The sequence below is a fragment of the Fukomys damarensis genome, unplaced genomic scaffold (assembly GCF_012274545.1).
Source record: "Fukomys damarensis isolate Sample0158 unplaced genomic scaffold, DMR_v1.0_HiC HiC_scaffold_36, whole genome shotgun sequence".
In the NCBI taxonomy this organism is placed as follows: Eukaryota; Metazoa; Chordata; class Mammalia; order Rodentia; family Bathyergidae; genus Fukomys; species Fukomys damarensis.
The window spans coordinates 36562980-36576107 of record NW_022900948.1 but is presented as its reverse complement, the minus strand read 5'-3'; the positions used below and the strand labels follow the sequence as shown (position 1 = coordinate 36576107).

At 38.0% G+C, this 13128-nt stretch overlaps 1 protein-coding gene across 1 annotated transcript in view; it reads left to right on the top strand.

The window, feature by feature from the left end:
• The window catches only part of C5 (complement C5), an 84537-nt gene extending 71642 nt beyond the window's left edge, over positions 1-12895 (top strand). The window contains exons 33-40 of the mRNA XM_010602980.2: positions 2899-3001; positions 3355-3429; positions 3546-3651; positions 4716-4799; positions 5664-5753; positions 8199-8282; positions 11640-11778; positions 12348-12895. Of these exons, the coding sequence (XP_010601282.1) occupies positions 2899-3001; positions 3355-3429; positions 3546-3651; positions 4716-4799; positions 5664-5753; positions 8199-8282; positions 11640-11778; positions 12348-12486 (820 nt within the window). The 3' untranslated portion in view covers positions 12487-12895. The remainder of the gene's footprint in view (positions 1-2898; positions 3002-3354; positions 3430-3545; positions 3652-4715; positions 4800-5663; positions 5754-8198; positions 8283-11639; positions 11779-12347) is intronic.
• The last annotated feature ends 233 nt before the right edge of the window (positions 12896-13128 follow it).

Below are 13128 nucleotides of genomic sequence, written 5' to 3'. Positions count from 1 at the left end.
TCCTATTGTTAATACCAGCAGTTCCTGTGAATGATCTTTTTCTCTTTTTTTTGGTACCAGGGATAGAACTCCGGGTCCTTGCACTTGCAAGGCAGGAGCGGAACCACTGAGCCAAATCCCCGGCCTCTTTTTCTATTTTTCTTTACAACTGAACATACTACTAAGGCACTTAGTATGGATAACTTGAAATTTTAGTAGGGTTGGGTAATAGCTTAGAGCAGAAGAGAACTTTGGGGATGATACAAAAATCCTCCTATTTTAGAAATAAAGAAAATGAGACTCAAAAGGAGAAAGTAACCTGCCAAGCTTTCATAGAGATAGAGGCAGAACCAAGCGTTCAAATCCCTAATCCCTGATGCCCAATCTAGTATCCCAGCCAGCTGTTTCAATCCAGAATAACCCAACACCATCAATCCCACAAAGTAATAAATTTTTACTGCCTCCCTCCTTGCTGATCCTCAGCCTTGTGATTTTATACCACTGCTCTTCTTCAGATTCTTTCAACTATCCCGACCTGCTCGCTTCCTTGGCAGCATTCCATCCTTTCAGCATTTCCTGCTTCCCGCCTTGGCCCATCTCTGCTCTCTGTTCCTTCTCAAACACCTTTCCTCACTTCCTAACTCTTTCCTAGCAGCTTCCTTCCTCCTACCATTTCTACTCCTGAGTGCCTCTAGGGGCACGATCACAGTTACCTTTAAACCCCTAACAGCAGTCACCGGGAGGTGTGAGCCAACTTCCGAGCAGAGGTAGAACCGACACATGAGACTCCACAGGGAAGCATCTAGAGTTGGCATGCAGGACCCTGTGATGATGGAGTGGGCCACCTTTGGGCGTCTTCTGCCAGGAAGTACTCAAGTGACCTCCGGCAAATAAGCCTGCTTCTCCAGACATTGCCATAAAGCAAGGATACTGGGCTATCTCTCTCAGAGTTTCTGCCAGTTCCAAGTGTCTGTCTCTCTACTGTCTCTCTACTATATATAAAAAGGCAGTTACCAAAAACTCATTCTACGGGCTTCATTGACAGGAAGCCTAATTCCACATTGTCAGTACACAAAAGAAAACAAGTAAAAGTGTGATACTGAATATTCTGTCCTTTGGTTTTTACAAATTGGAGACAGAACGTTCAAGAAAGGCGGGTGGAATATGCATTTGGCACTGGGACAATGAAGTTAGTCTGGGTAAATTCCAAATGTAACTGTGTAGTCCTTGTTCATGTAAGAAATTCTTTGCCTTCAAATATTCTCTCTCCTGATTAAAAAATACCAGCACACACTTTCAGTGTTTGGAGGTTCTCTTTCATATATCTAGCTTTTTACAGCCTCTCTGTGGTATTCATAAAAAAAGAAAAGAAAAAAAAAGATTTAATTTCTCTTGCAACAAAATGCCTTTGGGGAAGATTGCTGGTTTTGGCAGCAGGCAAAGGGCTTCTTGAAATTTCTGTTCCTTGGTTGAAATGGTCTCCACGGCAACCAGTCATCAAGGCTCCAGCAACCTTTTCATAGACACTCCACCCTGGAGGCCCTTTTCCATCCCGTTGAAGGAGTATTTGCATCTGTGAGCAAGAGTTCTTTGCTTCTACCCATCCAATTAAGGAGATGCTGAGATGTCACAGTATAGTTCAGAGATGTTTTATATTCTGGCCTAAATGGTGTACTTGGTGGAAAATGGGATTACATCCTTATACGTTAGAGATGTTCAATATTTTTAATTATGTGGTAAATATTATAGCTGAAACTTCTATCGGGGACTGTTTTATATATGCTCTATAAGGTATAATTGAGAAAATATATGCCCTGACATCTCACTACCTCATGTATCTCTCATTTCACTAATAGTTATTCCACTGAAAGGGATTAATTCATTTCCTCCTTTATGAAGCTGTCTTCTCAGTTTCTTATTTTCACCCTGACTGTTCTTCAAGCTCCAGCCTCCAGTATACAGCTGCCTTTCCAGCCTGAAGGTCAGCTTGTGCAGAGCATGCTCTCTCTGCCCCTGACCCCAACCTGTCCTGAGCCCCACACCTCTGCCACTCAAAGCCAAACTCTTAGAACCATAAAGATAAGTTTAAGACACAAGTTTGTATTGGTTGTACAAATCAGCTGAGACAGGAGAAATGATTTGTGGAAATCTTCAGCAGGACTGGGATACAACGCATTTCCTAAATCCTCCTTTCAGTATTCCTTTCTTTCTTATAAAACAAAACAAAACCTCCCATTTTTATCACTTTTGTGTTTCTCCTTAACTTACTACTACCATGATTCCTAAATAAGAGGCGGTCCTGGAAACATTCTTTTTTAAAAGGAAGTATCTAATAAGGAAAATAGAGAAAAACATGGGAAGGAAAATGTATAATTACATATAATCTCACCATTCAGAAAACATAACTGCTAACATATTTTCCTCCAGTCTGTTCCAGGACATGATTAAGTCTCCTTGCAATATACAACTAATTTTTTTACTTTTTATCAGGAAACAAGGAGATCAGCCTTTCACAACTAATTTTAACTTTGAATGTAGTCCATTGCAAAAAGAACTAGAGAGATAATCAAGAATCTTGGCTTTGTATGCAATTGTCCTTGTACTGGCCCCGTAACCCTGAATGAGTACCTTTCATCTTTCCTCAGTCTCCACATCTAGTTCACTTGGAGTACATGACTTCTGTGCTCCAGAATGAGCACACAAATGTCCACTGAAATTATTGGTCAAGTTGAGTAAAGAGTTAAAATCACTCAAAGATCTCCTGCAACTCTAAAATTCAGAGTCTGACCCCTGTGTTACAAAGGACCAAATAAATGGAGACCCACATTCAAAAAGCAAAGCCTGCTAATGAATAGGGTCCTTTTTAAAAGAATCTGGTGCATATATTTATTCTATTTCCAAATCTCTTATCTGTTTTAGCTACAAGCCCAGAAAAGAGGAATCATCATCTGGGTCCTCCCATGCAGTGATGGATATCTCTCTGCCTACTGGAATCAGTGCAAACCAAGAAGACTTACGAGCTGCAAGTGTTTTCTTTTACACATTGTAAATGCTTGGGATATCTTTTCTGCATTCCTTTATAGACAACATATAGTCTCTCATTTTTGTGTCACCTTTATACAGTTACCTAAAACATTCTTTCCAAAACAACAGTCTACCTAAGTGTTGGTTTCTAATAGTGAATCGGGAGTATATCATGGTCCAAAAAATGTGAGTGCTTGTGCAAACGTGTTCAAACTTTTTAAGAACTGCTCTTCAACTTCTCTAAATAGTGGATCACATGCCTGTGGTTTAACGGTCCATCAACAGATGAATGCAATTAAGCATTAAGATGATGAAATTAAATTCAGGCTTTTTTTCTGTTTCCTTCCTTAGCTTGTGGAAGGAGTGGATCGACTATTAACTGATTACCAAGTCAAAGATGGGCATGTTATTTTGCAACTGAATTCAGTAAGCGTCACCCTCTGCTATTTCCCCCTTACTATCCCTGTTCAAAATTTAAGGCTAACCTATTGCAAATATCTTCTTCCTCGTAATTTTCTTAAATTCCTGAATTTGTCAAACAGATTCCCTCCACTGATTTCCTTTGTGTCCGATTCCGGATATTTGAACTTTTTCAAGTTGGACTTCTGAATCCTGCTACTTTCACAGTATATGAATATCACAGACCAGGTAATCAACTCTACTGTAAAATTTCTTCAGATTATGTAACATTTAGAAATTCACTAAAGGCCTATAAATTGTACAAGGCTTCTCTTAACACCTACTGCATAAATTTCTCAACCTGAACATTCAAACTATTGCATGCAAGCTTTCTTAACTACTGTATTCAAACTACTTCATGATAATGAGAAAATCGTTTCACATCGCTGTCCTGTTTCTTCATTTTAAAAAAACAACTGGAGTATGTTGCCCTCACCTTTAAAATTCTTTGCCTCAAACTTATCCATGGTATTCATTGGCACTATTCACTGCATCTCTCCCTTAAGAGAAGCCCATTTACTCTTACTTTTCCATTTCATTAATCCTTCTAGAGCAACTTCTACCCATCTGTATTCTCATTGCAACTTGCAGAAAGCCATATTATAACGATCGCCACACTGTATTGAAATTGTTTGATATTATATGGTATTACATATCTTTCTTACCAACCCAGACAAAATATTTTCATCTTTGTGTCCCTAATGTCCTAGCATAGCTGGCGTAATGTCAAGTTCATAATGTATAGTCAATGTATTGTGTGTGCACAATAGATATTTGTTGAATGAATGATCTCACATTTGACTACTCAGACGCCTCCAAGAAATGTTAAGTGATTGGAGACAGATTTACAAAATAGGTAATTCGACTTTGGGCAATTCTATTTGCTAGAAAATTCTTAAAGTGAACCAAGCTCTGACACCAAGCCTAAATAATTACAGTTCTTTCAGTTGATTTTCGTGTAGCTATTTTCATCTAATTCAAATAACATCAAATAACTTTCATTTCCTAAGAAATAAATATTGAACAGTAAAATTTCAAGCACGGAACTTAGCTAATAAGGGGAGATCTCTCTGACAGTACAGGGGTCTTCTCTGGAACAGCCAATTCATAATTTAACCACTCTTGGCCTTAGCCATAAAAAGAAGTGTTTGGAATAGGCAATCTCTGAAGTTCCTTGTGAGAGACACACTCGTCAGTACATGTGTTGTGCATCAATCAAGCCACTTCTTGTAACCACACTCTTTTTGCCACAGATAAACAGTGTACCATGTTTTATAGCACTTCTGACACCAAACTTCAGAAAGTCTGTGAAGGAGCAACATGCAAGTGTGTAGAAGGTAAACTTCACCTGACATTCATAGGGTGCACGCTTATGTAATGCAGCCAGGAAGAAGCTGTTTGGCAAAAGTATCGTTTCTCAGAAGCAGAAATAAATCTCAGCTGATTGAAGATGAATGAGCATTGTAAAGCAACTTTTCCATGGTGCTTGCACAACCTACTGGAAAACTATACAGGAGCAAAGAAACACCATCCAGATGGTTGTTGACTACCCTCTACCCTTAGGGTTTCATGGTGTGGAATTTCTACTTTTACCCAATATTTGTAACATAAATCTACAACCCAAGAGAAGAGACTGGGAACTAAACCATTAGTTCCTCTTTTTCTCCCTTTATACCATCCAGTTAATGGCGTTCTCTTATTGTCTAGTCCATTCAGTCTTTTGTAAATCAAAGACAGTCTTTTTGATGAAGGAAAAGATCCAGAATTCACCACTTATCAGTTGGTGCCATGAGGCTCTGAGTTGGTTTTGGTTTCATTTTCAAAATCCTTAATATTCACACATTGCATAGGTATTTATTATACTACCTTATAGCTATTAATCAGTCAAAGGATTTTGAGTATATTCAAAATGGAAAATTTTCCCCTTTCTTTAAGAGAAACATGTACATTTCTAAAGAGTTGAATGTCAGTGAATGTCCATTATAAGAATAAGTCACAATTTCGTTTCTGTTTGGTTTTGCTTTTGCTTTAAATAATGTTTTGCTTTATATAAATGCTTCAAGAAAATAGGTCTTAGGATTCTGGCATTTATAAGATTATACTGGATTGTTTCAGGGCTCACAAGAAACTATGTTTACTCCCCAAAATAATGCTTTCTTCTTTATATTAATCTAATTATTCTCTTTTTTTATATAATCCAGCCGACTGTGGGCAAATGGAGCAAGAATTGGATGTGACAATCTCTGCAGACAGTAGGAAAGAAACAGCATGTAAACCAGAAATTGCATATGGTAAGTTCAAAAGTTTAATAGCATTCCTTTAAATGTGAAATTTTATGAATACATGATCAATTAAAAAGATCATAAACTTTACCTAGTGATTATATTAATATAGCATTCAATTTTTTCCCTTGAAGGAAAATGTCATCGATTTTGAGCATGAAGGTGAAAAGTTAGTTATTGTTCTGTAAGGATATGTGATTTTCATGAAAAATAATAGAACTGACATGCATACCCAGCCAAGATACTTTAACGTGTTTGAATTGCAGGCACTAAAACATATTCAAAGGGAACTTTGGAGAAGCTACAGACATACGTATAAGATTTCAGTTTTGTATTCTTCCAGCTGATAAGAGCAAAGGCAGAAACAAGTGAGATTTTGCCGGCTCAGTTCTTTCAAAATATCAAGATAAAAGTAAATAATTTTTAATATGTGCTTAGTTTTCACCTGAATTTAAGACTTTCTCCACTTCAAAAGAAGGATATCCTCCTGGCTGTCCAGAGCTCAGAGCTAAATCAGCGCACAAGTACATTTATAGCCTGTTCTCGCATTCCTGATAGAATTAGCTCTCTCTTCTCTATCCTTCATTTCCCATGTTTATTTCTGGCTGTTTTATTTTGAGAAAGAGAATAAGAGAAAAGCGGAGATACATACACACACACACACACACACACACACACACTCACACATCCATACGAGGTGGAAGATCATACTGTGAATTCTCTCAAATCCTTTATCTTTGAAGACTAAAAGGGTATTACATATAAATAAAAATAATAGCTGGTTTGGCACTTTGTATTTACAAACTAATTTTATATATAGTTTTTCACTGGGGTCCAGAAGAACCCTTAGAGGCAACAGAGCTTTATTACTATTTTACCAGGGAAGAAACTGAGGTTTTGAGAGATTAATTTGCTCAAGGCCATGCAGGAAGTAAACAGCTGAACTAGCATGCATCCTAGTCTTCAGTACGAATTCCATCATAGACTACCGAAGTCCTTCAGTGGAAATACACCCATCAGGATAAATCTGTATTGTGTAATTTATCTTGATTTTTTTTAAAAAAAGCTTTTAAAGCTGCCTGTCTCAGCCAAGAACCCCTACAGTTTTAAAAAACATATTAAGGGGCTGAGGATTTAGCTCAGTGGTGCCACCGCCTGCCTCGCAAGCGCAAGGACCCAAGTTCAATCCCTGGTACATACGTCAAGACCTGAAGTGAGTACTCTATTGTTTTAGCAAGGAAACAAAAATTTCACTGAATTTTCTTCCCTTCATCTTAGAAGTATTTTAACTCTGAAATATCAGAAATCTATCTTATCACAGAGAATAAAGGTAACATTAATTTATTGTGTTACTTTCCAGAAAACATTTAGCTGGCTTGTTCCAGAAACTGTTAGCTGTCACTGGAATAATATAATGAAAACAAAATAAAATAGTTCCCTGTCAACATTCACCTATAACAGGTACACTGCCCATGTCTACCACAGAAACTTGTAAATCTAAAATTCAAAAAATATTTCATGTATTTTAAGCCACTAATTTACATACCATGTGATCTGCCATGGTGAATTCACCTCTTTATCGATCATTTATCTACAGCTGGGATAAGCTCACAGACTGGAAGGATCTCAAAAATGGACAGACATTTTAGGGCTTTCATTTCCAGCCTACCAAGAGAAAAATAAAGAGTTTTTCATAAGGACAAACAGAAGGGACAGTTCTCTTCAAGCTGATTATTCTAGAACCGAAGTCAAATATACCATGTGTCAAACACTGATGCCTGAATCTTTAAAAACAGGATTGAGGAAGGTTCACATCAGATTCTTGCCAATCTAGGCAAGAAGAAGTGAGAAAATAGAATCCTATTAAAACCCAAATGGGGCCGGGGATTTGGCTCACTGGTTCTCCCACCTGTCTTGAAATCTCAAGGGCCCGAGTTCAACCCCTGGTACCACAAACAAACAAACAACAACAACAAAAAAAACCATCACAAGCAGTGGAACTATACAAGGAAGCAAAGCGTGGAAACACAGTGGCTCACATGGATCGATAGATAAGGCTTCCCTCTGTGGCCAGGGAGGGAAGGAGCGGCTCTTCAAGGGGTCCTCACGGGCATGACGCCACCAATCCCTAAAGGATTTGCATCTGAATTTTGCCTCTGACACAAGTTGATCTTGTTTGTGTATTTCATGTGCATCTGTTATTTAATATGACTGTTATCCTAACCAGCCTGTTTTTTAGCCAGGGCTAAAGATTGTAGCAGCTTGATTGAAGGGATCTGGGGAGGATCCTTGGAAGAAATAAGATCAACTTCAGGGAGACCAAACTTTTGGGTGACCAAAATAGCCATGCTTCCGTTCTCACCTATTTGACAAATTATGGCTTTTACTGGACCTGGCATTAGTGGTCTTCAGACTAAATTGTTTAGCTTTTGTCCTGTTTTGTTTTGTTACCAGCTTATAAAGTTAGCATCACATCCATCACGGAGGAAAATGCTTTTGTTAAGTATACCGCAACTCTTCTGGATATCTATAAAGCGGGTAAGGATTCTTTCATTCTTTCATTCAACAAATATTTAATACCATGTGTCCAGCATTATATTAGACACAGAGGCCATAACTAGAATAAAACAGTCAGGTTTCTGCTTTCATAAGGTTTCTATTATACTCAAGGAGACATATCTTGAGAAACCCAGATTATAAATAAAGAGCAAAGTAAAAGATAGATAATAGGCAGTAGAGAGATAAATCTTTCTCAAATGGGAAGGGGATCAAGAGATGGAAGGAGGAGGACCCGGGATTTAGCTTAGTGGCACCACACCTGTCTTGCAAGCACAAGGTCCTGAGTTCCATCCCTGGTACCAAAAAAAGAGAGATGGAGGGAGGGAGGGAGAGGGGGACAGAAAGAAGATGAAAAAGGAATTAAGATGTATCTTGTACATATATCAAATCCATATAAGGAATGTAAACATTATGTACTACAGACATATACTAATTAAAAATAAAATAAAGGTTTTTAGGGGCTGTAGATTAAGCTCAGTGGTTCTACTGCCTGCCTTACAAGCACAAGGACCAGAGTTTGATCCCAGTACTCCCCCAAAAAAAATTGTCTAAAAATTTTTTAAAAGTTTGTATAAATACTTCTCACTGACTCCTTTTATCTCAGACCTCAGCAAAACAGTCTGATATGTTTTTTCCATTTTTCCTTCTAGTAGCTTGGGATCAACAAAGAACTATAAGCCATCTTCAAAGTCAACTTTCACTTGAAATTACTTAAAACACTTTTCTTAAAATTTATCTTACTGCCTTATTTATATCTTCCAAAGAGCTCTCTGCTCATTTTAGTAGCTATCTGCAATAAGCAGACTATATATAAAATGCAATATATATCAAATTTTTATTCTTGAAATTCTATCAAGTATCTCAAGTCTGAAAATATTTGATTATTATCAGCTATACTCTAGAGGAGGTTAAAAGTTCTAATAATATTTTACAAATTTCTATTTGCTTTATCAACACTGACCAAAAGTTTTTTCCTACTTTTACTATTTCAAACATTTCACTGTGTGAAATTGATCTGTGGTATTATTTTATTTGTCCCTCACTGGCAGTCATAAATGTACTTTATTTGAATTTCTGATTGTCATTCTGATGAAACAGTAAGTATTGAGCACTATCATCTCTCCCTCATCCAACTGTTCAGCACCATTTGCTCTCAAAATCCACATCAGCAATAAGAAGCCATTCTTTTTTTTTAACTGAGGTAATAAAGTGCTTTTCATTTCAGAAATACAAGCTGTTTGTTTTACTTTGTATCAATTATTTAATAATTTTATTAGTATAATTTGTGATACATAATAATTAAATCTGTGTGGGAGAAATTACATATACATGTATATAGATTATATATATTATATACACATGTATATAAATTATATATATATATATAATTTTGATCATTTTCATCATCTTCCTTTTCACATCTTTCTCTCTTCCCTTCCCCAGTTCACTTTTTTTCCCATCTCCCAAAAGTCTACCTTCCTGTTTCTTACCATCTCTCTTTTATTTCTTCATACTATCAAAAGACATTCCAGACTATTCCAAATTTTGTGCAATATCAGATGACTCCCAAGATGCTATGGATTCAAAAGATTAGCTTTTACCGATACCTAAAAGGAACTGTTAAGCAATTTTTGCATATTTTAATCTCGCTAATTCTGGATGCTCATTTTCAATACTTATTACATTTGAACTTACATAAATATCAAAACACTACATACTACTGACACAAGTACTGCACACCAACAGTAAACTATTTAGAATCAAGGTTAAGCTATGTAGTATCTGGACTGTGATAAACTGGTGTTTCTCCTACAGCGCCGGGTACTTCCAGCAGGTGAAGACGTAGATGAAAAAGTGATTTGTGATTGCTAAAATGAGTTAATGTTTTTGTGCCTTCTTTTTCTAAATACGGTTGAAAATTTTCTACTAACAAGAAAAACATTTTTTAAAATAGTAAGACTGATCTTTTGCAAAAGGGAAGACCAAGAAGTGGAGGCGGGGGAGGGAGAGATAGGTGGGTGAGGAAAGAAGAATTACAATGTGTTATACATACATAGCAACTCCCCAGGAGGAATATATCCATTATGCATTGCAAGTGTGTCCTAGTAAAAAAGGAAAATTTGAAAAAAAATAAGGCTGCACATACCTGTAATCCCAACACTCTGGAAAGCTGAGGCAGGAGAATCACAAATTCAAACCCAGCGTGGGCAATTTAGCAATTTTGTGAGACCCTGCCTCAAAATCAAAAAAAAAATTTTTTTTTTAATTTTTAATGGGCTTGGGATGTAGCTCAATGCAAAGTCCTTGGGGTCAATCCTCAGTAGGACAAAAAGTGGAAAACAAGGCTCTGGGTACCCACACTGCTTGCTGTGACAAGGGCTGAAATGGCAGACAGTGTTGGGCCTGTGGATGGGATGTGGCTGTAGGAGCAGCCTAAGAAATTCAGCCAGAACGAGGCATATAGTTTGTGTTACTAACGAAAGTTTACCGTGCGCCCAGGTACTATTTCATACTACTTACTCACAAGTTCAAAAGTTTTTCAGGATTTAACAATTAGAATGGCTGTTCTAGTTTCATTGTTGGACATCAGCCCTGACACTGTTCCTGGCTCAAGAAGTTTCTAGTCTACCCGAGAAGACAGAAGTGTGGGCAAAACACTGTCATTGGAATTCAGATAGAAAAAAAGTAAAGTGGAGGGTAGGGGTGTAGCTCAGTGGTAGAATACACACTTACTCTTATGACAAAGAGTAAACGGGGAAGGTTTTAATACTGTCAGCATTACAGGTGGGTTGAAAGATGGGTAAAGTTCAACAGGAAAACATGGGGAAGAACATATTCCAGGAAAGGAATCAGCTTCTTGGCTGCTTTTGAGTCCTTTGAGAAACCAAAACTTATTTTCCTTAAAAATTTCCAAGTCTTCCATGTCTTGTACTTATCTACAAAGTTGACTGTTTCCAGCTATCAAATATTTTTATATCTGGCTATATAACCTCTAGACATTAATACTGTTCATCCATAAGAGTAATAACAAAAACATATGATTCTTGCTATATTCTAAGCATTGTCACATATTAACCCATTTAATCTCACAACAGTTCTACCAGGTAGATTTTATTATCGTGCCCATTTTCAGACAAGAGGACTGAGTTCTTAGACAGAGAGCCACACAGGTGGAACATCAGGAAGTGGCGTAGGTGGAGCTGAACCCAGACAGGCTGGCTGCAGAGCCTGACGTCTTAACAGTGTGGATACTGCCACTAGCCTGCTGCCACGGGGAACTGGATATCTTGTGACATTAAAATGTGCATTTGATCATCTTCCTTGTATATCTCTCAGGGGAAGCTGCTGCTGAGAAAGGCTCTGAAATTACCTTCATTAAAAGGGTAACCTGTGCAAATGCTGATCTGGTGAAAGGAAGGCACTATTTAATTATGGGGAAAGAAGCGCTCCAGATAAAACACAATTTCAGCTTCAGGTAAGTCATCAGTATTCTGGAGTCTCTGATCTTCCCTCCAAAGCTGAGTGTAATTCATTCCTATGTATCTCATATGTACCCTGCTGTTAACCAACAAAACATTATGAACATAAATGAAATAATATGTTTACAACAAAAAACTGCTGAAAACCCCCTGACAGCTGAGAGGACTGACTTACCTGAGGGAAAAGCCATCTAAATGACTGTGGCTGAGGGTCAATCTGAGCACTGGCTCAGGCTCCCCGAATCACCACTCCACTCGCTCACTGTGTTCTCAGGCTGTTCTGTTTGCAAATAAGAAAATGTTTAAATATACACCTCGTTACCTGTTTATGAAAAACAGACGTTGACGTAGATGTCGTTCCTGCCTTGAGTCATGGGAGGTCCAGGCGTCTCCACAATCCTTTAAGGATGGGGTCCCTTCCCCATGCTGATCCAGCAGAGTGTGGCTGGCAGCTGGGCCCCTGGGGATCCGGCTACAAGTGGGCTGTTACCGAGGACTTCAGACCCAGCTTCCCTCTCTGTGTAGCCATCATCACAAATCTCGTGTTTCCATTTTCTCTTGGTAGGTACATCTACCCCCTGGATTCCTCAACTTGGATTGAATATTGGCCTACAGACACAACGTGTCCGTCGTGTCAAACATTTTTAGCTAAATTAGATGAGTTTACTGAAGACATCTTTTTAAATGGCTGTAAAAATGCCTGAAAAAAGTTTTGTTGTGTGTAGTTTTCATTTACGAACTCCTCTTTTTTCTTTCTTTTTTTTTTTTTTTTTTTTTTTTTTTTTTTTAACATTCACAGCTGCACTTCTTTGGAAAGCTCACGTTCCTTAAAATTAATGGCACTTGCTTTTTTTAAGGGGCAATTTTAAGAGCTGTAACTTTCTGAAATAACATGGCCTTGGGGGGACATGAAGACAGATCCTCCCAAGTTTACTGGACACTAGAAGCAATAAACTGGAACACCTCCTAAAAATCTATCACTCAGGAATGTTTGCTGGGACCAAAAGAATGGCCTCATTGAAATGGAGGATCTTACAAAAACATGGCCTTTGCTTGAAATAAAATACCAAGGTACTGAAAACGGATCATTAAAGCTTGATTCTGCTTTCAAAATGCTCTAAAACGCATGTTATTTTATGCTAGGTCAGCTTCAAGCACACAAAGACAGGCAAATTGAAAGAGGAGGAAAGGCAGCAATAAAGAACTCTGACCTGAGAAGGCCTAACCTCAGAGCCCTGGCACACTGAGAAGGTAGGAGAGTTTGTCTTTGTCCCCTCCCCTTCCAATGCCCCCTTCATACCCACGGCTGGAGATCCCTCTGCTCTCCTCCCTTCCTTTCCCTCCCA